General features: G+C 41.8%; 1 protein-coding gene across 3 annotated transcripts in view; it reads left to right on the top strand.

The window, feature by feature from the left end:
• The window catches only part of evlb (Enah/Vasp-like b), a 50,697-nt gene that overhangs the window by 11,747 nt on the left and 12,652 nt on the right, over nt 1-26,298 (top strand). For 2 of the 3 annotated variants that reach the window (XM_039599014.1, XM_039599015.1), the window contains exons 1-3: nt 309-927; nt 21,219-21,387; nt 23,033-23,210. In XM_039599014.1, the coding sequence (XP_039454948.1) occupies nt 833-927; nt 21,219-21,387; nt 23,033-23,210 (442 nt within the window). In that variant the 5' untranslated portion in view covers nt 309-832. Of the gene's footprint in view, nt 1-308; nt 928-21,218; nt 21,388-23,032; nt 23,211-26,298 lie in introns of those variants that run through there. The other variant, XM_031755212.2, reaches the window with a different exon arrangement.

The raw sequence follows: 26,298 nt of genomic DNA on the forward strand, positions 1-26,298 counted from the left end.
ACCAGCAGCCTGCGGGGCTGGCAGCCCGCTGCTCTTGTCACAGCTGGGAGGGGAGAAGGGGAGTGATGGAGAGAAGAGGAGGAGGAGGGAAGGTGGGGCGTGGGGGTGTGGGGAGGGAGTATGGAGAGGGAGGAGGTAATCCAATGAGACACAGAGAGGAGAGGCAGTGTGAGGGCAACGCCTCACAGCACCGGGAATCTCTCTCTATCTCCATCTTGCTCACCCCCCACCCCGCCTTTCCTCTGTGTCTGAAGCGTAAAAAACCAAAGGACTCTCATCTCCCATTCAGTCTTCTCTGTACGCTGAGGAGTGCCCTCATATTGAAAACACCTTTTTTCCCACCAAATGCTTCAATTTCACATTTATCTTTACCTATTTTTACTTCTCTACCTGCTGCCAAAGGATGATTTGATGACCGAAAGTGAGATTTTTTCCTGTTGAGCTGCTGGGAGCCTGCATCTTTTACAGGAGTCATCTTTGTTCTAGTGCTCACAGTTGCTGACTGTACACTGGCAGTGGGGAAATAGGTTAGTGTGCCTATCTGGTGCTGGGCAGGAGAGCTGATTGAACGTTCAGTCCGCCAGAGGAGGTAAAGAGGAGGGAGATGCCTTCCTGGTGGTAGCCTTCTGTAGCTCTGTGACCATTCGGGGAGAAGGTGACTAGAATGCTCCCGCTGAACTCCAACCTCTAGCGGAAGTATCAGTGACGGGATTTCAGGGGAGACAAAGGAGGGGGGAAAAAAAGCAACTGAGGCAACAGACAGACATTTGTTTTCAGTTTCTGGAGTCACTGAACAGGGTTGACCTGTGTGCACCTGCTGTCCGTGGACACCATGGATATCAACCTTCAGTCTCACCGATTTTACTTCCCTCAGATCTACTGTGCTGAACCGGGGGCACAGCCACAGCTCACTGAGTTCAAAGTCAGGTAGGCATCTAATGCATGGTGGTGGGGGCGGTGTTTAGGATGGCATCCATCAGTAGATCAGATCCATCACTCACTGGTAAACGGTGGAGTCATCCGAGGCTGATACCTCTAATTGCTTTTTCCACGCAAATTTTACTTACAGCATCATGATTGCATCTTCCACCAGACCCCCAGCTGCTGCTGCTGCTGCTGCATATGAAACGCTTTCTGTGTATGATGAGTGCTGCTGTGAGTGGCTCATTGCCCTTGCAGGGGGATGGGGCTGCATGCTAATGTGTTTGCTAGCTGTGCAGAAAAGTGTCAGGCTCCTTGGAGAAGCAGAGGGCATTCACAGCCTATGAAGGAGCTTGCCAAGTTTGGGCAGAGGGACTGACAGTGCCACAGTTGTGCTGCATTTACCATCCAGGAACCTATCGTCTTCTTATCGGGCGCCTCTGTGGCTCCTTTTGTTCTCTTCCTTTGCGCTCTCTCTGCTGCTCTCTTTTTCTTTTTTGCTACTCTCTTCTCTCCAATCACAGCTGAAAGTGCTCAGGGTGGCTTGTTGCACATCCACAGTCGACGCCTGCCGTCACGCTCACAGACGCATGCTCAGACGTGCAACAGCTTTCCTGCTCTTTGTCTTGTTGAGATGTAATTGTGCTCGGACGGAGCTATTGCACTCAGGTGTGCGAGATCTGAGACCTGATGCTTTGTGACATACATGAAAAGAAATAGAAAATAATCTTCAAGCTGTCCTTATGATGTTTGCCTCCCTCATCCATCATCAATCTTTGCATACACAGCTTGAGATGTCGTTGTAATCTCATGTGTGATACATTTGACAATTCCTCCGCTAACAGCTCTGATTAGTGCAGCTTTACGGGACTCAGAGCCAGAGTTTTGCCCCACTAAGCAGCTTTGACCTTGGCCTGGTCCAGGCTGGTGGACCAGCAGCTTTATTGGGTTGGAGCGTGTCACTGTCACAGCCTGGCCGTGCTCCCCGATGGCGCCACGGGAGTCTGAGGTCATTCGCAGCTCGGTAGCATCAGCGCGACGAGGGAGAGGACAGAAAAGTGCAAAGTGAGAGCATCTGTTTCTGAAAGACAGAAAAGGAAAAGCTCTAAGGCTTCATCCACTGTACTCGAGCTGTTGTTGGGCATGATGTCATTATTAGATTTTCAACTCTAACATATTGGCTCACATTTCATATCTGCTGCATTTACCCAGGTTAGTGTTTGTAGTTTTATTGTTATTATTAATGTTATTTTCACAGTGGTTTAAGCCCAATAGACAGTTAAAGAGATTTCATCGACAGCGTTCCCACCCCTGTGAAATGTCCACATCAGCAAACCCCAGGAAATGTCAGTAAATATCAGCGTTTTTATGCAGACTGTAGCCTTAATGAAAAAAAAAAGTAGTCTCACACATTTCTGGCTGTGCCTCACATCTCTATTACACGAGGGACGCACACACACACACACACACACACACACACACACACACACACACACACACACACACACACACACACACACACACACACACACACACACAAACCCTGTGTGCATTTGCAGAGATTAAAGAGGTTTAAAAGTGTAATGTGTTTTCACAAAACCAATTCAAGCCCATAAGCAATATTAATGTTTCACAAATCAGATTTTATGCAATGAATACTCGCTTAGAAAAGCTGAGCGTGGATTTGATGCACATTCATACTAAGACACTGCCGTATCTGTTCCTGTGTACACTAATCACTTTCACTCATTTTCTGGTAGTCTCCATGTTGAACCCCGCAAACAATAAAATCAGTAATGGGCAGCTTTACAAAGCAGCATCTCTAACTATATTCCTAAAAGGGTGGGCTTAAGCGATAATGAAACCAAGAGGAGCAGAGAGAAAAGAGAGGGAGAGAAAATAGTAGACCAGTGGGGGGTGGAAGGGGGAGCACTGGTAAGCAGAAGGAAGAGAGAGTGGAAGCGTGAGGCAGATGGATGGAGGTGAAATTAGAGGAGAAAGGAGAAACCAGTGTGAAGGAGTAAAAATGTGGCTGTTTGAACATAGACTTTGGTGTGGCATACGCCCTGAAAACAAAACAAAACATGTACAATGGATGCTGGGATATTAGCACCAGCTTCATAGTGGCCAAGCTGGGTAACCAGAGTATAGCCAGATAACCATGACAACCAATGCTGGCCAATTCACGAGAGCACAGATACGTAGACAGTGCATGTATACATAGCAATGCACACAGGCTATGCATACAAAGAGCAAGAGAGCTTCTGTTTCAGTGCTCCTGCAACTACAAGCAGAAACCTTCTTATTTATTCTGCAGACCCAGTGCACCGATATTTATTAAAGAATAATAAATCATAGTTTCAGTTTTGGATAGCCCACTTAGTATAGTCAATATGCCAAAGCGGTATATTTTAAGCAAAGTCCACCTATAAATTGTTTGTCTGTCTTCCACGGCAACCAGTTCTGACTCAGCTGACCCCAGGCCTGATCCTTCTCGTCTTTTTATAATGTTATGTTTCTAATGTAAGTGTTGATGCACTTTAGCGCTAATTTCCAATGTGAGGAAGACAAAAACCTACAAAAGTCATTAAAATCATTAAAAGCTATTTGGCTAGGTTTAGAAGGAAAATCAAGGTTTGAGTAAAATACATATTAAAGGATAAACTCGGCTGACTTTTCCCCCAGTTTAAAACTTATGATAAAACTGTGATTTTTCCTGTTTTGGCCTCGCTCTTGATAGAAATGGGCTTTTCTGGCCAACTCTCCCCTTCAGCTCTCTCTCTTCGTTCACCTTGAAAGCCTCAGACTTAAATCCAAGAGCTGCTGTAATGTAAGTTATTGCTTGAGGATTAAGTCATGGGATGACAGAAGAGGCTTTCTGTTTTTCAGGATTCCCAGAGGAGACTAAATGTCTGCGTTGTTCTGCACCGTGGCCTGACAGATTAGTGATGGAGTCTACCACACATGCATGTCAAACATAAGAAAGCTCCAATGGAAATCTGTGAAATATTCTAGGTCAGTGACTGTGGTGACTGATGATCTTTGACACAAACAGGAAGGACGCTACGGCTTGTTCACAGGATTGAGTTGCCCAATTACAGACACTTGCGAGTATTCAGACTGTTAGGATTTTCCATGGAGAGCACTTAACCTAATGGCCTTTAGCTAATGCTCAACTATAAAAGGGATCATATGTAAACATGTCTGCGCTGGGTGTAGTCTTTGTGTGTCGGGGGGTGGAGGTGGGTGGGTGCACAGTAGGCAGTTAAATGGCATCATGGGTGAGAAGGAGCACAGCCTCTGGGCACATCTACAGCTTCCTTTTTTCCTTTGAGGGATGGGAAGGTACATATTTTAGACGTTGCCAGTCTTAATGCTCCAGCTATGCTCTCACCTTCAGCCTCCTCCCTGTTGGGAATTTTTTTCCCTACGTCAAATGGAGACGCATGCATTTTTTAAAGCTGCTCCCACTTCTCGCTCTACTTCCTGTCTTCCGTATCTCTCTGCCTCCTCGATTTATCTTTTTTGTTTCCGTCTTAATTTCTGATTCTCTTCTGTGATCCTCCTCTTCTCTCTTCCCTTCATTTTTTCTTCATATTCTTGCCTTTGTCCTCTTCTTCCTCCTCTCAGCATGAGGTCATATTGCCTCTGTCCATCCAGTCAAGGCCCTGGGTTGATCTGCAGCTTGACTGACCTCCCTAAATGCATGCACGCGCTTACCAGTGGCAGACAACCAAGTTTTACTCCTCCAATATGTTTACAGCAGTGCACAGCTTCACTTGGATAGAGACGAGGGCAGCCTCAGGCGCTTTACTGAGTATTAAAGATTCCAGCAAATGCTCATTAGAGTGAAATCAAGGTTCCCACGAACAACTAGCTAGACAGGAAAGTCTGGCTTCTTGCTGCAGCCTTTAAATCCACACCTGCAATAAAGATTAAATGCTTTTTAAAGATGGGCTTTAGCATTTGGGAAATATGCTTATTTGCTTAATTGAAAATTGATAGCACTCTTCCAGGAATAAAGACAAAATAGATCCACAGCCAGCACTCTGCATAGCATGAAGAATGTCATATCTTTAGCTTTACAGGTACTGACATGTCACAGCTATAAAGTTCTGCATACAAGCAAATATGTTTCCCTAAAGTGTCCCTGCAGGTCTCACATTTCATCTTAATGTATCTAATCTCAAATCTAATTGTTTGTTTCGGGCTGCCATCCACTCATTGGGGATCTGTTGACTGTGTGTTGTCTCTGTCAGTGCTGTTATGTCAGAGGATTTAGCTTGTGCCTTGCAGAGACATAAAGGACCATCCAAAGTTTGAAATCCTCTGTCGCTGAGGTTATTTTTCAGCTTTCTTCTGTCACTATAATGTAATCCAAGCAGGGTCAGACGGAGACAATCCTCAGTTTAATTCCGTTGTTCCACCTGGTGTCTCGTCTCTCTGATGGGAAGATAAGTCAGAAGTGTGCAGGATGGTGTGAAGGCAGCGGTTTTGCTGACTGTAAGTCCTTACCACTACAGACGGGAATGAAAACCACTGTTAATATCAAGGCAAGAGTTTCTCATCCGCTACGCTGAAAAATGCATGCAGGTGTTGGCCAAACATGAAAGTTGAGAGCACCTAATCTTAAATTAAACCTCCTGCCCTGCCCAGCATGATTTCCCACTGCCTTTTCAGAGACTCAGCATTAGCTCTCAGGGGTAAGGAAACTCTTAAATGCTTTATGCAATCATGCGGCACAGCCGTAAAAGAAACCATGCGCTCTCTTTGCAGGCTTTCAGCTGGTATTAAACCATAAATTCAGACCTCTTTCTTGGCACCACATCGTCGTGTTATTCCTTTCGGCTGTCCCAGCTGACCTCTGCGGACTGCTGGAGGCATTCAAGGCATTATTTGGTGTTGGGAAAGCGAACAACAAAACCTTCAAAGCATGAATCATGAAGAGTAGGCACATCACGTAGTTGGATGTAGTTATAGTTTATAGGTCTGCATTTACTGTCTTTTAGGGACAGAGGTTAGAACTCATACAATATTTCACAGCGGCACATACACAGACTTCCACTTACTCAAATGGATTGCCCCTCAGATGCACAGTTGCAGCACTGAGAGACAGTCATTTGATGAGACGGGGCATTGTGCGCGCTGTAATTACAGAGCATGCTGTCTGTAGGCTTATGTTGCTGTTTTTTTAATTCATCTCTCGCTGCTCATTCATCTTTTCTTCCCAGCCATATTTTCTAGGCCAAGCGAATATTCTACTCCAGTTGTCATGCCAACAGATTAGCGTGCTCTTGTGGTCTCAGCAGTAGACTCTAGGAGTGTATGTGTGTGCACGTGATCTTCTGAGTGTGTGTGTGTGTGTGTTTGTATGCATCTTCTCTGCAGGGTCGCCGGCTCTGACATGCATTCAGATACACATGAGCTGAATATAATCAACTGTGTGTTCACACAGTCGTACACACAGTGTTTGACTAAAAAGCTTTTCATTATCTAGTCTATCACACATCATGTAGTTATTTAAACTCTGATTTGTGGACTGTTGCCATCTCTCTCTCTCTCTTTTTTTTTTTTGCACAGCACAAATTTTAAAATGCTACTCTGTCTGCTAATACTAATTAGCTTGGCTAGCAATGCAAACAAATATCTGTTAATTAGTGCAAAGTAAAATACAAATAAAATGTGGAGCAAATATGTTCTGTTAGTACAGTTAAGCACACAGCAATGCCTATTTATAAGGCTGGACTAACTCCATAAAACGGGTCACTAATTTGAATTCGCTGAGCTGAAGTCCTAGCCTGCTAGATTATGCTATGTTAGCTTTCAGGCTTTTCTGTGGAACCAGCTCCTAGTTTGGATTTGGGACGCAGACACCCTCTTACTTACGAGCCAATGTGTGAAAATGGATGTAGGTCACAATCAGCCAAAGTTTCGGTTTTCACACCTTGGCTCGTGTGATTAGATAGAGGATCATTAGGGGGTCCATCGTCCCTAATTGTCCAAATCCCATAGGTCTTAAGGCTGCATCCACACTAACCCAGATAGATTTGAAAACGGTGTTTTCGTCTGAAAACGCTCCGTGTCCACACTAGCGTTGTCAGTCATTTTCACAGAGTTGTGCGTCCACATTGAAATGGCCAAAAACGCTTATGTTCCAGTCCTGCGAATGCGTAAAAGCGAGTGAGAATTAAAGAATTTGAAGAAAAGCTATCTGGAGCATGTACAAACTGATATTAATCTTTTTTAGGGCTGTCAAAATTGAGAGCAATCAAAACAACTGCTGTATAATGCACTCCGCTATCTTTGTTTAATTGGTCACATGACTGCATCACATGACTAAAATGCGTCATCGTTTTAGAAACACTGCATTTTTGAGTGTCCACACTGCGACGGGACAGCTCCTTTTTGAAATGTATGCGTTTTCGAGAGCGTTTCCAAAACGCTGCGTTTTTCCTTGAGGAAAACGCCGTCTCAGTGTGGACAGGAGGCCAAAACGGAGAGAAAACGATGCATTTTCAAACGAAAACGCATTATTGTGGACGTAGCCTAAATCAGGGACTCTCCACCATTTGACCTTAGAACTGAAGAAGCTTCTCGGATGAGAGGTGAAATATCTTCAAGCAACTTAAAAAAGTCCAGACGCTTTTCTTTCCAAGCTCCTTAGGCCTCTTAGTTACACTGTAATAGGCCTAAGCTGCTGGAGGATTCCCATGATACACAGTGTATCTTTTCTCCTCTCCCTTCCCTTACCCCCAACTGGTTGGTGGCAGAAGGCTGCACCTCCCTATGCCTGGTTCTGCTGGAGGTTTGCGGGAGTTTTTTCTTCCCACTTTCGCCAAATGCTTACTCATAGGGGGTTGTTTGACCATTGGGGTTTTCTTGGTGTTATTGTAGGGTCTCTACCTTACAATATAAAGCGCCTTGAGGTGACTGGTGTTGTTATTTGGTGGTATATAAATAATATTGAATTGAATTATTCTGCCATTCATAATAATACTAATGACAATACTAATGATCAATGATATGACAATGCCACATATTTACGTTCCCTAGCACAGACAACAATGATAGTAGCCCAGACATGTCTGAGGGCAAGAGCAACATGTCACCTTCATTAAAAAAGGGATTTACTAACATGCTACTGCAATTGTATGGAAGTACTAAAAATACTTTGAAAAATATGCAAGAAAATTGTTCCCACTAAATGTGGAAACAACAAACTGGTTTCACCATTTGAGACAAAAACACACTATCTAGACAACCAGAGTATGCAGGCACAAGAGGAGGAGATACTAGCAGCTGGTTATATGTGACCCAAAAGAAACAAACAATGATTATAGCATCACTGGAGAAAACAGTGGATGGAAATTAGTTATGCAGTTATGTTTTTTATGGCCAAAAATATGATGAAAACACACAAGTGGAAAAGGAGATCTTTAAGCAAGTGGTTAAAAAGCTCTAGCCAAGATACAACATCCCAGGGAGACCTTATTTGTTAAGCAGTTATGTTATACTTGAACTTAAATCTTTCATGGAAAGCACCATCTCCTTTTGTCCTTACGTTTGTCTTATGCTGTGTTACTACTGTTGCAATATGATGCTGCTGGCACTTTGTGGCAGTAGATTCACACTTTGAGTTAGGTAGCCTGTCACCAGTGACAACAGCTCATTAGAAAAGAAGGATAGAAAATACCCTTCGTTTTGTTTGTACTATCGGTGACTGCTGTCTGCAAACTACAGTAAAATCTTTTCTCTATATAGTCATAAATATTATTGCAAGTTTGCTTAAAATATCACAAGGCTGTATAATCCACCCTTATACTACAGTGCATCGATACGCACCTCACCCAAAACATAATAAGGAAAAGGTTTAAAGTTTATTACAATCAAAACAATGTTCAGATCAAGACTTTCTGGGTACCAAACTACAAACTTTCCAAAATCTGATGTGATTTTTGGCATTTTAAACATGGATTTAATTTTTGGAACCAGTCGCACACTACCATGTTCTTTTTCATGACTATTTTTCTTTAAATGTTGCTTAATGGCAATGTCTGTGTATTTGTGTCAGTGGTCTAAACAGGGAAGGGTTTGCTAGACTACGATTCACAGTCGCCTCCAGAAATTGGGCCAGAAAGAGAGATATTTTAAAACTGTCTCCTCAGAGATCAACTTTAAAATCCACTGCTCTATTTTGGTTCTACTATGCCATGTCATATCCAACAATAATAGGTATTACTGAGTCACATACAGCAGCTTTTTCATGAACCCTAGCTTAATAGCCAGCCTGTTTGTAAAGAGTCATAAGATGTTGCTCTTGTTAACCATGACATTTGCAAAGCCTGAATTTCACGCATGAAATTTGTAACCCGTGTCAGTCTGGGTTATTTTTAGGCTTTCCCTTTGCAAGTTGAGCACTTTGGTTTGTTTTATTGCTGTTTGTATTAGAGCGGCAGGCTGTTTGACAGTCTGCTGTCTGCTCAGGCCCATGTTTCTCTCTTCTGAGTCTTCTGTTTTACTCTCACTGCTTCACTTTTCGGCCAGCCCCCCCACCCCCACCACAGCACCACCAAAACCTCAAATACGCAGGCAAGCGAGCTGCTTATGTAAGCGGCCTGCATACCGGGCTGAGAGTTTACTTTTCTCTAGCCCATTTTTCACAGATATATACAAAAGCACGCTTCCATGGATAAACATGAAGTGATTTATACCATGGGGCGGTAGACACACTCACATGCACACACACACGCTTACAGAAAACAAGAGAGGTGTTCTTTTAGAATTTAAAAAGAGCCAGAATAAAATTTAATTCGCCGATACCTTGAAGCTGAAGGACGTGTATCATAGACATCTTTACCATTTAATTTCCTGACGTCATATCAAGTATGCACAGGCATAAATAATTATTCATTTTTATTCCAGACCTCCTAACCTGCCAAACATGATACGACTAATCCTTCAACACACGATCACATAAATGTAACTTTAATAATCATATAATGGTTTTTTACTTAAAAAAACAATGGCAAGCTAACTCTGTCTTACTGATTTCTTTCACAGTACTATGCAAAAGTCTTGAGCCACCTCTCATTTCTTGAAATTTTGCTTACTTTTGTCATTTTTAAGAATTGGTCTTAACAGAGTAAAGAATGCGTGTCAGACCTAAAAAACTATCTACATTTCATGAACACTATCTGAAAGTCCTGTTCTTTAGAAATAGGAAAAAAAATCACCTAAAACAGGACCTGAGAGATCCATTCATGATTCACTGAAGCTTTAACAGAAATGATATCAATAGATGGAAGTGAAATGGGTAGAAAAGACTGAGGTATGCCAAATTAGATTTTAATTCAAATTTAATTGAATTGTATTGAAGCAGTGTGAGATCACCTTGACAGAGAACTGAACAAAGCCAGAGTTTTGCACTGTACTCTGTATTAGTTGGCTTATTAGCTGATTGCTATCAGAAAAACAGCCAAAGAATCATTTTGTTATTGTAACTTTAATATAATCTAAATGACATTTTTTTTTAAAATATTTCATTTCTAGTTCAGCATTTTAGAATATGGTTTGCTCCCATGAAAAAGTTGCCGTGAGTGTTGAAGTCCTTTAGCAGATTTTTTTTCAAACACAGAGAATAATGTTTGTCAAACCTTTTTGATAAAAAAAAAACTTTAGGAGAAGCGCAGACATGTTCTGGCATCCAGTAGAGCAGACTCTAGCTTCACTAAAACACGGGGACAAACACGGGTGCTTGCCGAGACACTGGGATAGGTGCAGAACACTTAACCAAAGTGGCTCCTCATCGTGCCAACTGGCCCCAGTGGTTGGATTGCAGTAGAACACAGTTTATCCTATTTTCTATGAAAGCTGAGCTTTAGTTCAGGCTCGCTTTGCCCTGACGCGCTTATAAATCTTTAAGCTGTCAGCTGTTCTTCTCTCTGCCTTATGCAGCTTTGATGTTTCATGCAGCGGACGCTCACATGTGCAGAAATACACGCGCATACTTGTTTGCACTCTACAAGAACTTCCATTGTGCACCATTTTTGGCCACTTCGCAGGCAGAGGATTCTGCATCATTCTCCTCTCTAGGAGAACAGAGAGCATTTTGTAAAGGAGTTAGACAAAAAAAAAAAGACAAACAATTTGTGGTGGGGATTGTTCTGCCAGCTAACTCTCGGGATTTGGCTGTTCCCCCTAAGCAGCTGCCTGCGGGACAAAAAGACACTTTCTGAAAGCTGCCTTTCTCCTCTGCTACTTAACCACAAATAGAAAGAAAACAAAAACTTTAGTACCTTAATTTATCCAGTAATCAAGTGTAATAAATCTCCTTAAAAACCAGTAAGGCAGTGGGAGAAATGGGGAGGAGTCACCAGAGCAGCAGACAGTAATATTAGCCAGGAATGTTGGAGGGATTTAAACCTTAGTCTGGAAATAATGGAGCTGCTTGCCTGGCTGTTTTTTCTCAAGGTTGCTTCTGAACTGTGTTCAGGGGCTACGTGAACACGACTGTTGTTTTTGGATATAAGGAGCAGCACAGCAAATTGGAGAACCAATATTTGCTTCATAAACACCTAAGATTGTGTGTTTGAGCCAATTTCTACACCATGATGTAGTGTAACCCTCACCTTTAAACATCCAACACACAGATACACACTGACATTTGATACTAAAGTCATCCTCTCTGATGACTAAGCGCAGTCAATTACAGTATGTGTATGTACCTTTTTACTGCACTTAAAAAAGATTGCATCAATAGTGTGAGGTGGGCAGTGTTTTGAGTGCCCTGTTTACTGGAAAACAGCACTGAGTCTGTGTCAGTGGTGGCGTGTGATCAGGATGTTTATTATGCGTGTATTAGCCTCTTGGTCTGCTTCAGCAGCATCACTGGAGAAGCTAATCCATCAAATCAGTTTAGAACATTTTGATCCCCGAATGACGGTCGCTGCTGCCGGACAGCACATTTCCATTCATGGACTATAGTGTCATCCAGTTTGCTTGATTGTGTTCTGTAGCTATCGTTTTCAAAACTCGGTGAACTGCAAGGAAAAGAGTGCAGAAAATCCTCAGTGAGCAAGAGGAGTGAAACGAATTTACAGTTTTGATGGGATTAACTGCTGTTATGTGCAGAAGACAAAGAAAGAGCGCATTCATCAAAAGTTTGAATGCACAGAAGAAAATTAGACAAATGTGTTATTACATTGTTTTTTGTATCATACATAGACATTCAAAAAACGTAAAATATCTTTGCACCTTTTGACCGTCTTCACATAGGCGTCTGAGCCATGAAAGTGACCAATTTCTAATTCTATCTTACACGTAAAGTCAGATATTTTACTTATATATAATGAAAATCAAAGTTTGGAACATGCTGTTGTCTCAGCTATTATACAGTTTGTTTGAAGCTGAAGAAATACTGTATTTTATTACAATATATCATAATTAAGTAGCATTTTCCCTTGTTTGCCTCCATTTATCTCCTTATGCCATCCTGGTATTCCTATTTATCCATATTATATATTCTGTATTTATATATGTGTATATGTGTATATATGGTATATTTATGCTTATATCATTCCCTTTTATTGTATCTGTAAGATGCAACTTCTGTCGGTGCTGTGCTACTGGAAACTGAATTTCCCGGAGGAACCCACCCGAGGGATTAATAAAGTTTCATCCAGTCTAATATATCTCCTTATAATCTGTATATGAAGCTACGTTTAAATAAGAAGTTTATGGGTGAATATGCCAATAATTAAAAGTCAGTCAATAGTTTTTCCAACATTGAGATCTCTAATGCAGTTTACAAAACTGCTGTTCTGTTCTGTTAGTGTGCGATTTCTCATTTCTCACAATCAATGCAAAGTTAAAATTTTGATTTTGCTAGACGAGTGAGCACAACTTTAATCATACTAGGGCATGCAGTACTTGGAGATTGTGGCACAACCAAAATTATTGCAAGTAATTGCAATAAACTTGTGATCTTGTTGCCTCTGAATGCTGGCTTGGAAGACAGCGACCAGGTCTGCAATGACTCGGAGTCGTTGAAAGCGAGGTTTAAAGAGGGATATTGTGGGTTTGGGGAACTCTAAGTTCTTGTCTAGCAGAGCAGTGTGGGGAAATGACTTACTTGGAAACAAGTCAAACTACACTTTTTGTTGTAGAGTTTTTGTTGTGTACAGGTTGTGATCAGCTGACCTGTGCTGCTGCTGCTGTTTCTGAGGTTTCCTCTCTTTGTGAATTCACCCAGCTGCATTCTACAACACGTACCCCAACATGAGCCATCTTCTCCAAGCAGGTCCTGTTACTCTGGAAGTTATACTTCCATCATTAAACTCTCTGTTGCAGAATTCTCTCATCTCATCTCTCATCGTTGCATCCAGGATTTTACATTTCAAGTTCATCAGATTCCACTCAGCAGTCCTAAACTTAGAAAAGAAACACTCGTCTTCCTCTCCTGTCCTCTCTTTCTTACATCTTCCTGATCACATATTATCATTTATTCTTCCTTGGGAAATAGAGCCACTGCACATGCAGCTAGAACAAAAACGGTTGTGTCACATTTGTCTAGCCATTTGAAAGGCTGAATTTCAAATTAACTGTCAGTTGTAAAAAGAAAAAAAAGTTTCTGTTTATGCTTCCTCTTCATCTCCAAGGCTAGATAGATAGTCAAGTACTGCGGACACAAATGTATTGACATCTGGATCATGCACACTTCTCAGTGATGAGACAGAAAAAAGGATGTGTGCAGGTGGGCTCATTTGGTAGCTGCAACATCAGAGCCATTGAATTAGTTAGTTTATTACTCTAGTGTGAATGAGTCATCTCGTTAAAGATTAGTTTTCACTTTTTGTCAGATATTATCACTATCAACTCAAATTTGCCCAAAGTATGACATGATTATTGCTTTCACAGTAAACATCAAACATTACTTTAACTGTTTCCTCATTAATTGTGTCATCACTCCTCTGTGCAAAGGCCTATGACCTGAATGAGGAAGTGAATCTAATCATCTTTGCACAATATGAGAGGAACTTAAAAGTTCAGTCTGCAGGGCCGGGGCCAGTGTTTGAGCCACTTTGAAAATTTAGCTTTGCTGCAGTTTTCATAGAGGGGTTTAGATAGAAATCTGTACTGTGCGCACACACAAATTTGCATACAGCTACAGCTATTTTAGGCAGATTCTTCTTTGTTGTTAGCGCACCGCTGCCTTGAGCAGCAAGGCCCCAGAAAGTGGAGCAGCACAATAGCTTTGATGTTGTGATGACTGCAGGGTGTTGTACTGTAAGAGCTGCAGCCAGTACACTAAGAGAGACAGGGACATATATACATATATATATATGTAAGACTTTCTGACAACACAGATTACTGCTGAGGACAAAACCTGAACTGACACATTGCAAATGCTCAGAGCTAAACGTGTCGACGGCAGTTCACACAGGGAGAGTGGCACAAAAGTTAAAGACAGAGTGGACTGACAGTAATACTGCAGATATACTATACTGTTAGCAGCAGCTGTAAAAGATGTTGTTTCCCTTCTTGGGTTGCTGACTCATAGCATGGAAAATTCATTCCAGTGGTAAAAAAGGTCTGATGAAATCCTAAATGCATATTTTATTCATCTCAGACAGAAAAACCAGCTCGCACAGCAGTGATTCAATCTCTGCTCTTATGCAAAATGCCATTACCGAGCAGTTATTGTGCTAAATTTAACTTCCACCTCCCTGTGGTTTGGCAATTCATCAGCAAAAGAGAGGATCAAAGTGCTAATTATGTTTCATGCCTCAGCTTTATTTATTTATTTTTAATGTGTATAGCATCTAAAATACTTCCCTGTCCTCTGCATATGTGTTTTTTTTTAATACCTGTATTTCCTCTCGTCTGACAGCTTTGCTGTTCTGCTGTTCATGTCAGATCAGACGAGTCACGCTAGAAGAGTAAATCTAGCGCGAGCACACAGGAAGCTTGGCACTTGGAACGTAACGCTTTGACTTTGCAGGTTAGGGTGCACAAATGTGACGGAGCCAGGTGCGAGTTAAATGAAGGATCACTGCAAAACGCTTATGAACAGCAATCACTCGCTCACACGCTGAGCAGATCTTCAAGAAACAGATAAATCTGTGTGGGAGAGAGGCGAGGTGAGAAAAGCCATAGACCAAAGTGAAAGACTGAGTTGGACAAGCATCTTATTAACCCTTACCTGACCTGAGACCCAGAGGAAAAGCGCCTAATGGGCACATTCTCCATATTTTTAAGAGAAGAAAATGAATAGGAGGCATACATGGGTGTTTCTGGGGCATAATTAGTCTTCACTCCTGCAAACATTCAGCAGCGTGACTGAATAATTCATGTGTTTATCATTACACACTCATTAATCTGGCCTTAGACACTCAAGCTGACTTATTAACTTGATCCCAAAAAAGCATGCGCAAAAGCTAATTTTATAGTTTCTGTGATGCAATTTAATGTTAAAGTCATTTAGCTTTCTGCTGTCCTTAAAGATCGGGACTCTGAGTTTCTGCTGCATGCCTCGTTTGAGTTCAGCATCAGAGGATTCTGGGAGAAAAGATGCAGCAATAACGCACCAGAGCCGGTCGCTGTCAGTGTTTATGTTGCATCCCGTCGCCTATGGGTGCAGTCATCATTGTCAAGGTTACGTTAATCAAAGTCACTGAGGGGTGAAAGCATTTCTGACCTTGGCCTGTTTACAGCTTCAGCTTCCTAACCCTAACCCGGCTAAACCCCGCTAAAGAAAATCATGTCTGTACGTAGAGGCAAGGCTGTAATGAGTGAGCGCCCTTTGCACTTTTATATATTGCACCATTTCTGTGGAAGCGACAGAAGGAGAGGATTCCCGAGCAGCTCTCCGAGATTTCTCTGTCTGTCCCTGTCAGCTTGAATTTGCCGTAGCTCTGGCTGGGTGCATTCAGACCCAGGACGATGGCATTTTGAGTGCACGCGTGTGCATGAGTGTGTGCTGTCAAGGTACATTCAGAAGCATCTTATTTATTCATGACATTCCTGCAGTTGTGCGCATGCGCAGGTGTAATGTGTGCAAGTGTGTGTGTGTCAGTCAGGAAAAACTTGTTTTCATGTCACCCACTCCATCCTCTTCTCCCCGTCTCTTCCGCTTTTCTGCTCAAGCCTCCTTTAGCTCAAGAGCCTCATTTATTCATGCTTCTGGGCCCTTGATGCCATTTTCAACTGGCAGCCGAGCACTCCTTTTTAAAAATTAACAGAAGTCGGTCGAGTTAACCAAAATAAGTTAACCACGTCATTGTCCTGCTGGTCCCGGCGCTGATTTCAAGCGTGCATTAAGACAGCATCCATGTGAATAACAAGCTATAACCTGAGAGAACGTCATTAATGCCTCCAGCTTAAAACACGAGCAGCAGAGCAGGATCTGAATGGTCTTTGTCATCTTGTTTGAATAGATTCTAGTCCTGCAAGTTTTTAGTTTCTTCCCACTGCCTCGCTCTGTCACTTTGAAGAAAACGAGAAGATGAGCTGGTATTGTTTCCGTTATTCCAGTGTTATCCTGGTGCTTTTATTTCCAAAGGTACTTTTCTCTTTACTGGATCAAAGTGTTTGCTCTTTGATGCTGTTTTTTTGTTCGAGTCAGGCACATTATCTCGCAACGAGCATCCCTTATCCCGAGGGTTTAAGTGAGGGATGCTACGGCGGTGACTCAAAAAAAACCCCCCAAAACAACAAAAAAACTTGCTGTTTGACACTATTTGATGACTTATCGATACTTTGTTCTGCTCAACAAAGAATTAAAGACTCTGGATGGCGGGGAACCTCATGTGTGCAGAGCGCGCTGCTGGCAGGCTGTCAGTCCAGTGACAGGTGATGCAGCATCTGGTAGTTTACATGTGGGGATATCGTCTTCAGTTAGCTTCAGTAAGGAAGCAAGTAAGGGGTAATAGCAGGCTGTGTTCATTGGATTTGTTAAGAAAAAGCCTGGACAGTAAAATATCAACACAAATTAAGAATTGCCAATTTACAATTCATACATGCTGCTCCTGTTATTACCGATTATTTGGAAAATTCTCTGTTTAACCCATCAGACTGTGGTAATGTTAGTCCCTGCCCAGGTAACCTTTATGTGGGAAACACAGGTAACAAATTCTTCAAAAACCACCTACGACACTCATATTTGAAACAAGCCACTTTAAGCCATCTTCTTCTCTGATTGGCTGCCCCTCTTGAAAGGAAGGCTTAAGGAAGTGGTAGGAGGTTGCTGTACTCCCAGCCAGAGGTTTCCTGACAGAGATGACCATATTGGGGATAAAGAACTGTCTGAAACAGTGTTCATGTTGGGTGCAGGCTGTGTGCAGGCAGGAGTGGTGGTAAGGAGGACCCAAAGTGCAGACGCTCGGAGGCAAAAGTGTATTTCAAAAAACTCAGCTTTAATGCTGGATGGCAAAAAGTAACAAAAAACCCCCCGAAAATACAACATAAACTTACATGAAACAGGCAGATGGAACACACAGCAAAATGAACGGTAGATCGCGACAATGACAAACTGAAACACAGGGCTTAAATACATAGAGGGAGCAATCAGGGAATGGGCAACAGGAGGGAAACACAGCTGGGGCAAATCAGGACTAACGAGACAAGGAAGCAAAACCAGATATATTAACATAAGACATGGACCTTCAAAATAAAACAGGAAACATAACACAGACACAGACTCACAGGCAGGCACTACAACAGAGGGAACAGAGACATGGGACCAGGGCAGACACAGACACTGACTGGACACGGGGATATAGCAACTAAGGATACACAGAAACGCGAACTAGACAAGGGGATACAGCTGACAGGGGAGACAGAGCAACTAGAGAAGACAGAGACATAAACCATAAGACAGAACTCAAAGAAACCAAAGACTAGAAATTATAAATAATATAATAAACCCAAAAACCCTGGGTCAACGACCCAGGCATCCTACCAGTTCAGGAGCACTCTTATGACTAAACTTTTGGCTAACAGGAATTATTTGCTCATATTGTGTTCATTATTTAAAGCTATAGCCATAATATCTTGATGCACGCACAATCATCCAGTTAAGGAAATCTCCCAAAACTGATTCCTTTCTTCTGGACGTAGTGTTTTCAGTGGAACAGTTTGTCACTCATCGAAGAGACTTCTTCAGTCATACCTGACTGCAGGTTTCCCCAATCTTATAAACAGTACATCTGCATAATGACTGAAACCAGCACTACTAACAATGGGCTGTGAGTTCAGTTTCTTGATCATTAATATGCAAATTGTCACGATTATTGATCAGTGGCGATCAGTACCATTCAGAGAGTTGGGGAACGTCTGCAATCACAGCACTGTAAGATGGTGAAAGATGTACCCTTGATTCAGAGATGGTCTTTCCCTTTTAAATGGCCTCCCTGACTCCCCACTCAAACCAGTGTTCCTCCCTGTCCGGGATATGCACATCCTCATCATTGAAAGCATGGCCACTAGGGTGGGAATTGATAAGGATTTAACGATTCTGATTCCATTATCGATTCTCATTGGCTCCACTTTAAGAGTCACCACCATCCCTAAGCGGCGTATCAAAGACGTTACATTCATGCAAATGAATTACATGCTGAGTGTTCAAATGTTTGTGAATGTTGTAGGTGTTTCCTCTCTTTGTTGTGATTAGTGACGGGGTCATTACTCAAAAAAGTAATAATTGCACATATTACACAGAACACTTTTCTTAATAGTAATGCAGCACATTCCCAAAAGTTGATTCTGTTCATCTGGATGTAGCGTTTTTAGTAGGAGAAACGTTTCGTCACTCATCCAAGTGACTTCTTCAGTCTCAGCTGACTGCAGGTTTCCCCAATCTTATAAAAATATGGCAAACACATGTTTCTACCTGTAGTACTCACACTTTTATGTGAAATAAGTCAAATAAAGACACAGCTTTAAGATCAAACACACTTGGTCAGTGCTGAGATTGGTCTATTGTTGAGGTTGGGGTCGTCCTGTAATCTCTTACGAACTACCTCCACTGCTTCAGTGACTGGACACAAGTGAAGATAGATGTAACATCATATGAGACCATTGTTTCCTCCATAATTGCATCTCTCATCTTCTCAACAAAATCCAAAGTGTTGTGGATGTGGTGTTCAGAGCTGCCTACCAACAGGCTGAGGATCAAAGCCAGAAACTTTGAGGTGTTATAGGTAACCGAGTTGATCATACAGACAAATGGTCTTAAAGGTGCACCCTGTTTATGTATCTTCAGTAAACCATACAGACTTGGTGTAGCTTCCCCTTAGTATAGCCTGTGGTATGAGATCTGGTCAATAGCATTGTCTGAAAAAGTCATTTGAATGAGTGACAAAACATTTCTCCCACTGAAAACTTTTTCAGTGAATATTTTGCTATAGCCATACTGTAATTGTGTTTTTTTTTGTTTCATATCTGTCTTTATGCTAAGCTCTTATAATAACCTCAAGGCTGCAACGCTGCACTTAGACTTCAGATAATCTATCATCTCATCTATTATCAACAGGGCAAATAAGCCAAATGTCAGCCTGTTCCTTCATATAATATCCCATCAGTATTTTCCTCACCATCATGTATGATACACTCTTATCTGCACCATATGCTGCCGCCACTCACACACTCTAAAAGCAAAGACTTTTCCCTCTTTTCTCCACTGCTCCTCTTCTCTGACGCAGCTCTTTCACAGGGCCTTAAGGCCTGATCCACTAATTTTAGCTTGGCGAGGAGGCAAAGACACAGATGGGACTCTTCATGTTAATCTCATTTGCAAGTCTAAATTGTTTCTTTTTCTCTCCTGTGTTTTTCCATTTATCACCTTTTACCGGCACCTTGATTGATATTGTGCAGATACGGAGCACATGACCTTTTCTGTAGAACACATGGAAACGAACGTAAACAGTGCATCGTCACGCTCAGTGCTATTTACAGTGTGCTGTGTGTGTGTGTGTGTGTGTGTGTGTGTGTGTGTGTGTGTGTGTGTGTGTGTGTGTGTGTGTGTGTGTGTGTGTGTGTGTGTGTATGTGTGTGTATGTGAGGAAAAGAGGGAAAGAAGGACGACCTACGGGGCTGTGATAACGCGATCAGATAGGAGACCAGGCAAACCCAACCTAACACTGGAGGCCACACACACACACACACACACACACACACACACACACACACACACACACACACACACACACACACACACACACACACACACACAGACGTATTACAGTCGTGCCTCATTAAGAACATGGGCAGATGCTGGACGAGTGCTTGATTACATTTGGATTAGACCATTAGTGAAATGCAGGATTAGGAGACAGAGTTGTTGTCTTGTTCGCCATAATTATCTCACTTAAATCCTCTGACAAATACACGATTTTACAGTTAAAGGAAAGTTGACAGATTGCTTGACTTTCTTCTTCCTGCGCTGACAATATTTTCACCCTCCTGACCCACTGAGTGTTTTACATGATAAAGACTCAGCAGCTGTCTAAACCAGTGGTTCCATTTTTTTTGACTTGTGACTATTAAAACATAAAGCCTCTTGAATTTATTTCCTCAGGACAAATCCATTCATATAATGGATTTCATTCATATCATTAACGCAGAAATATTTTTCAATGTGCTCGTGTGCAATGCTTTCCTTTGCCGACTATGGAGCTGAACCCTAAACATGTGATGTGGACACATTATTTCTTATAGTGTCATCATCGAGTTTCTTACTGGGGAAACTTATTATGTTGCACATCTAAACAAGTAATCAAATAATGTGAAAAGTATATCCAGAAAAAAGGCAAAAGTGTATTTATTACACGTTTATTACAAACTTAATTATTTCATTGGTGTATCCATAATATTTATTGCCGGTTTTCGGAGCCAGGATGTCATTGAAAATGTTGCAGACATCAAACACTCCTAGTTATTGTTTTATAACGTCTCTGTCTGATGGTGGCAGCTTACGTTAGATGTGATTTTTAGTGGTTTCTGATATCTAGACTAGAGGGGCTAAGAAGGGAAATGCTCCCTTGGTGAACTGTGGATGAATAAAATGCTTACAGGTTGCCCAAAACACTAGCAAGGACCACTACTGATTCATGGGTTGTTTCTTTCTATAACTACCCATTTAAGTTCAGTCACAAGCTAAAGCAATGAAACCACAAACTAGAAAGAAGAGAAAGAGGGGCAAAGCTGCTTTGGGATTAACTCTGGAACTGATAAACTCTCTGCTGCCCACATATGACCAACTCACCCTGTTTCTCTCTTCTTTGTTTCAATGTCTCCTCCAGTGAGCAGAGTATCTGCCAGGCGCGGGCCTCTGTCATGGTCTACGATGACACCAGCAAGAAGTGGGTGCCAATCAAGCCTGGCCAGCAGGGATTCAGCCGCATCAACATCTACCACAACACTGCCAACAATACCTTCAGAGTGGTGGGAGTCAAACTGCAGGACCAGCAGGTAAGAAGTGCAGATGCTGGAGGTAAACTTGTTGCTGTGGGAGGATTGCAAATAGTCTGGATTGTGACTTGACTATACTGAAGGGGAGTTTAATCTGAGAACAGTGGAGAACCAATAAAGTCTTAAACATTTCTTCAGTCAAAGTCTGTGTGTGTGCGTGCTTCAAACCTTGTGAAATCTTAAAGCTCACCCGCCTCCGCTGTGACTTGAGTGAAATCTTCTTCACCGTCTGTCAGCCTCTCCAACAGCAACAGCTCATTAGCACTCGGCTCTTTTACACCGCTGTAGACGTGTTTGGCAATAAGACACGGAACACATGTAAACAGCGGGGTTATCAAGCACAGCAGTAATCAAAAACTGACAACTACAAAGATGTCTGAAAGTGGCAGAAAAGCTATAAAGATTCAGAAAATGAAAATGGAGATTAAATATCCAAAGGATAACTTTTTCTTTTTTTCTTCTTTTGGGGGTGGTGGAGACTGGGGGAGCGGAGCCTAAACCAGCTGCCATAGGACGAGAGGCTGGGGTATACCCTGGATGGGTTGTCAGACTTTTGCAGGGCTATCAAGTATCATTTCAAAAGTTAAATATTAAACAACTCATTTAAGAAAAAGGTTAACTAACAGAACCTACACCAGCCAGCTGATTGCATTAAGACAATGAGACTTGGACTGGTGGAGTTAAGATTAAGATGACAAACTAGTGAAGGAAATAAAAACACCTGAGGAAATAACCTACAAAATAAAACAGGAAGTAACACGACAAACAATACACCTTTTTCACTCACTGCATTTAATTATTAGTTATTATTAATCTCTGGCTCTCTTCCACTGCGTGTCTTTGTCCTGTCTTCTTCCCCACACCCCCAACTGGCTGCCCCTCCCTGAGCCTGGTTCTGCTGGAGGTTTCTTCCTGTTAGAAGGGAGTTTTTCTTTTCCACTGTTGCCAAAGTGTTTGCTCATTGGAGGTCATCTGATAGTTTGGGTTTTCTTTATTTTCTTTGTATTATTTTAGGGTCGAGACCTTACAATATAAAGTGCCTTAAGGCAGTTGTCGTTGTGATTTGGTGCTATAGAAATAAAATTGAATCGAATAAACTCACTCAATTGGATACAAAATCACACAGCAGGGACTAAGTATTAAAGAGAACACGATACAGATGTTGTTTTTTCTTCTCTTCAGATGTTACTGTGAATTTGGGAATTAAACTCAAAAGAATGGCCCAGAGCTCAAAGAGTTAAGTAGATGTCAGTGGGTAGCTGTGGAAAAACAAGATATAAACAACAGCATTTTTTCACAGCTGTGTTTCTTCTAAGTTACAGCTCGTGATGTAAGCAACATAAAAGTGAGAAACACAATGACTATTACAAGCTGTGCTGCTCTCAGACACAAAAATGTTTTATCTTTATAGTGGCGCAAAACACAGCTCATTCAGAATCCACAAATCCTTCCAAACAATGCAAGTTATGATCGTGTTGCACGTCTATGGGCGCGCTGCCATCTGTGGATTTAAATCATTTTTCAGATAAAAAAAGAGAAATACCCTTGAAAAATAAAAACTCCCCGATAAAAACAAAATTGTTTCCAGTGTTTTCCTAACTGATGACTGCCTTTCCTGCATTCTCCTCTTCCTTGTCTTTCAAAGGTGGTCATCAACTACTCAATAGTGAAGGGTCTCAAGTACAACCAGGCCACACCAACCTTCCACCAGTGGAGGGACGCCAGGCAGGTCTATGGCCTCAACTTCGCCAGCAAAGAGGAGGCCACCACCTTCTCCAATGCTATGCTCTTTGCCCTCAATGTCCTCAGTGCTCAGGATGGAGGTGTGTTTTCCCACAGTACAATACACACACATACACACACACACTTGAGAAATGGAGAATGACTTCTCATTTCATTTTATTACCCGACAGTTTGCTCCACTTTATTTCTCTCAGATAAGCACTCGGCACTTTTAATTCACAAAACAGGGCTGAACATGTGTGACTTAACATGGCAGGCAAAATGGTTCAAATGGGTTCAAATGTCATGTCATCATGGGTATGTGAGATTAGCTCTCCCTGAACTTTCCATCAACCAGCAGAGATGATAACCACCCCCTTACATTGTTGATGTACAAGTGTAGAGTGATAGTGTGGCGCAAATTAGTGTCGAGCAAAATTCAGAGTGTAGCCCTGAACAGTGGGCTGCTCAACTGCTGACAACTGCTGGATCAGAGCCCATAAGAGTGGGCGATATAGTGGCAAAATCATATCACAGTATTTCAAGAAAATGTGTGATATTTCAGAAAATATAGGAAAAAAATACTGAATGCTTTATTGATGTTTGTAGTATTTTTTAAAATAGCAACTTTTTCACTAAGTTGCTGCACATTTCCTTATTTTAAGTGGGAATCTATTGAAATGTGAACACAAAAGTAGCCCAGATTGTGTTTACCCTTGAAATTTCAAAGTAAAAGTGTAAAATGACTGCTTAACACTTTAACAATAATAATAACTAAAGTTAACCTGCATGATATTGTCACATACAACATCATGGGTCGAGCTTGGGTCGGGCTTTTTAAGTAGCTGCTTAAAGCCTTGGCGTGGCTGCGGGGGAGGCTGACACACCTGAGGTGCATCAGCTCGTCACGCCTCCCCTGCATATAAGAGTGAATTAGGTCCTGAATGAATGTTGTTGTTGTTGTTGTGTACATGTGGCTGCGAGCTGAAAAGCTACAGCCGGGAACCGTAAGAAACAACCAACCAAGAATAAAGAAAGAAGTATGCTGAAAAGCATTGAAGTGTGGTCTTTACTGCCACGCCTTGATTTTCTATCACGTATTCCACCCATTGTTTGCTCCTTCTGTTGTTTGGAGTTCAGCTAGTAAGGCCTCCAGCTTTGCTTGATGGGATCATTTGCTTACATTTGGGTCCCACTAGAGGTGGACGGATCAATCTAAATATCGATAGTATCGATACTAATGCTGATATCAGATCAATACCAGCATCGTAGGATTGATACTTTGTTTCTATCCTCTAAGATGCCCACTCAGTTGTGTTAAATAAACTATTTTTTCATGAAATTAAAAAATATACCTCAAACATGCCCCTTTTTGCATTCACTGTTACGTCTATTTTATTTATTGCCTAAAGCACATTTAAACAACAGAAACTGGCCCGAAGTGATTCCAGGTCTCCTACAAACCCAGTTTCAAAATACATTAAAAGTTCAAAGGTGTGTTTTGTTGTATTAGCTAATTATTTTTGAAAATAAAAGTCACACTGATTTTGTGGTCATTAAATGAGAAGCCACTTTCCTCTTATATAAGCTGCCTTTATTGGTTGAAAGTATTAGTATCGGTATTGGTATTGGCAATACTGACCCTGTATTCACTTGGTCACATATCATCAGCTGTTTGTACCCTTCATGCATTCAGGGTGTTTGTGCCTCATGTACTGAAACACTCTTTCCATTTCCATCTTTAACAGAGTTTCCTGAAATATTTTGCAGAGCACTGCTATTCATTGGAAGTTGTTGAGTAGCTCCCTTTTATGTAATAAATTGTCATCCGAGCTCTCAGATACACTTCAGCACTTCGGATATTGCAGTATATTTTTATTTCACATAGAAATTTCCACCTGTATCATTGCAGAGGATGAGATATGGCACAGACCTAACAACCGTAGACTCAGCAACGGACAGTTCAGTCAAGCTGAAATAAAAGATGTGCAGGTTTGAGACTCATGGTGAAATTACAGAAGAGGCAGGAAAGGCTTCCTGCGGAAAGTGACCTAAAAATAGTAGCCATACTTGAAGATGTCTGAATATCACAGAAGGTTTACTCTGTTCATCTGGATGCGGAGTCTTCAGCAGGAGAAACAATTGTTTGCATGTTAGCGATCATGAAGCTGACCCCGTGGCTCATTGATAGTTTTGGTTGGAACACAGCTGCACTGTTTATAAGGTTGGGGCTGAGCCTAAATAAGTCACTTGGAGGATTGATGAAATATTTGTCACGCTGAAAACCCTGCATCCAGATGAACAGAATCAACTTTCCGTACCTGTATTAATGAGCACATTTTTATGGATATGATATGATCTATGGATATGAAATATTTTACTTTAACAAAACAAGAACACTGGATCCACAATTCTTTCTCAGTGTCTTCCAAGGGGCAATAGAGACTCTGACATCATCACATCAATCTATCATGACATCACTTCACTGGGGGCTTAGCAATAAGATTAATTCTTTAATCTATTATAGATCAAAGATAGAGCTATCTGATATGCAGACAGACACAAATGTAATTATTTAATTAATATAAGCTGCATTTCATTGTGATCCCCACCAGGGCTTGCTGGGACACATCAGTGGAAACAGAGCTGTCGTCAGTGTTATTGGTTCCATCTGTGTTTTTCCTGCTGGAAGCCAAAACGTCTGCTGTGAAAAGGTTCTATTTAAAGACTTTAGCAACGAATTTATACATACAAGACAGGCAACCTCAATCCTCCAGAGTTCTGTGTATATGTGTGTGAGAAAGAGAGACAGACAAATGTAAACTGAGGAGCGACTGAGAGGCAGAGTGACTGTCACAGCTTGCCAGTTATTACTCCAGCAGCAGCAGCAGCAGCAGTGGCGTGTCTCCCCCTGCAGTCCCCTCCAGCCTCTTAATTAGAGTGAGTCATTGAGAAGATCTCCCTCGGGCCCCGTTCTAGAGAGCAGATCTTTTCATCTGCCTAATAACATGGGATGGGGAACAAAGAGGCTCGAGTGACAGCAGCCAAACACAAGTGCACAAACACGCTGGGGAAGGATGCACACATCTGACAGATAGAGAGACTGATAGCATCTCAGTGCTACCAGCTTGCTATGATACAGTGCTCACAAAGGTCGTATCATAACACGCAGAGATCAACTTTTGTATT

Source organism: Oreochromis aureus, linkage group 15 (genome assembly GCF_013358895.1).
Source record: "Oreochromis aureus strain Israel breed Guangdong linkage group 15, ZZ_aureus, whole genome shotgun sequence".
Lineage (NCBI taxonomy): Eukaryota > Metazoa > Chordata > Actinopteri > Cichliformes > Cichlidae > Oreochromis > Oreochromis aureus.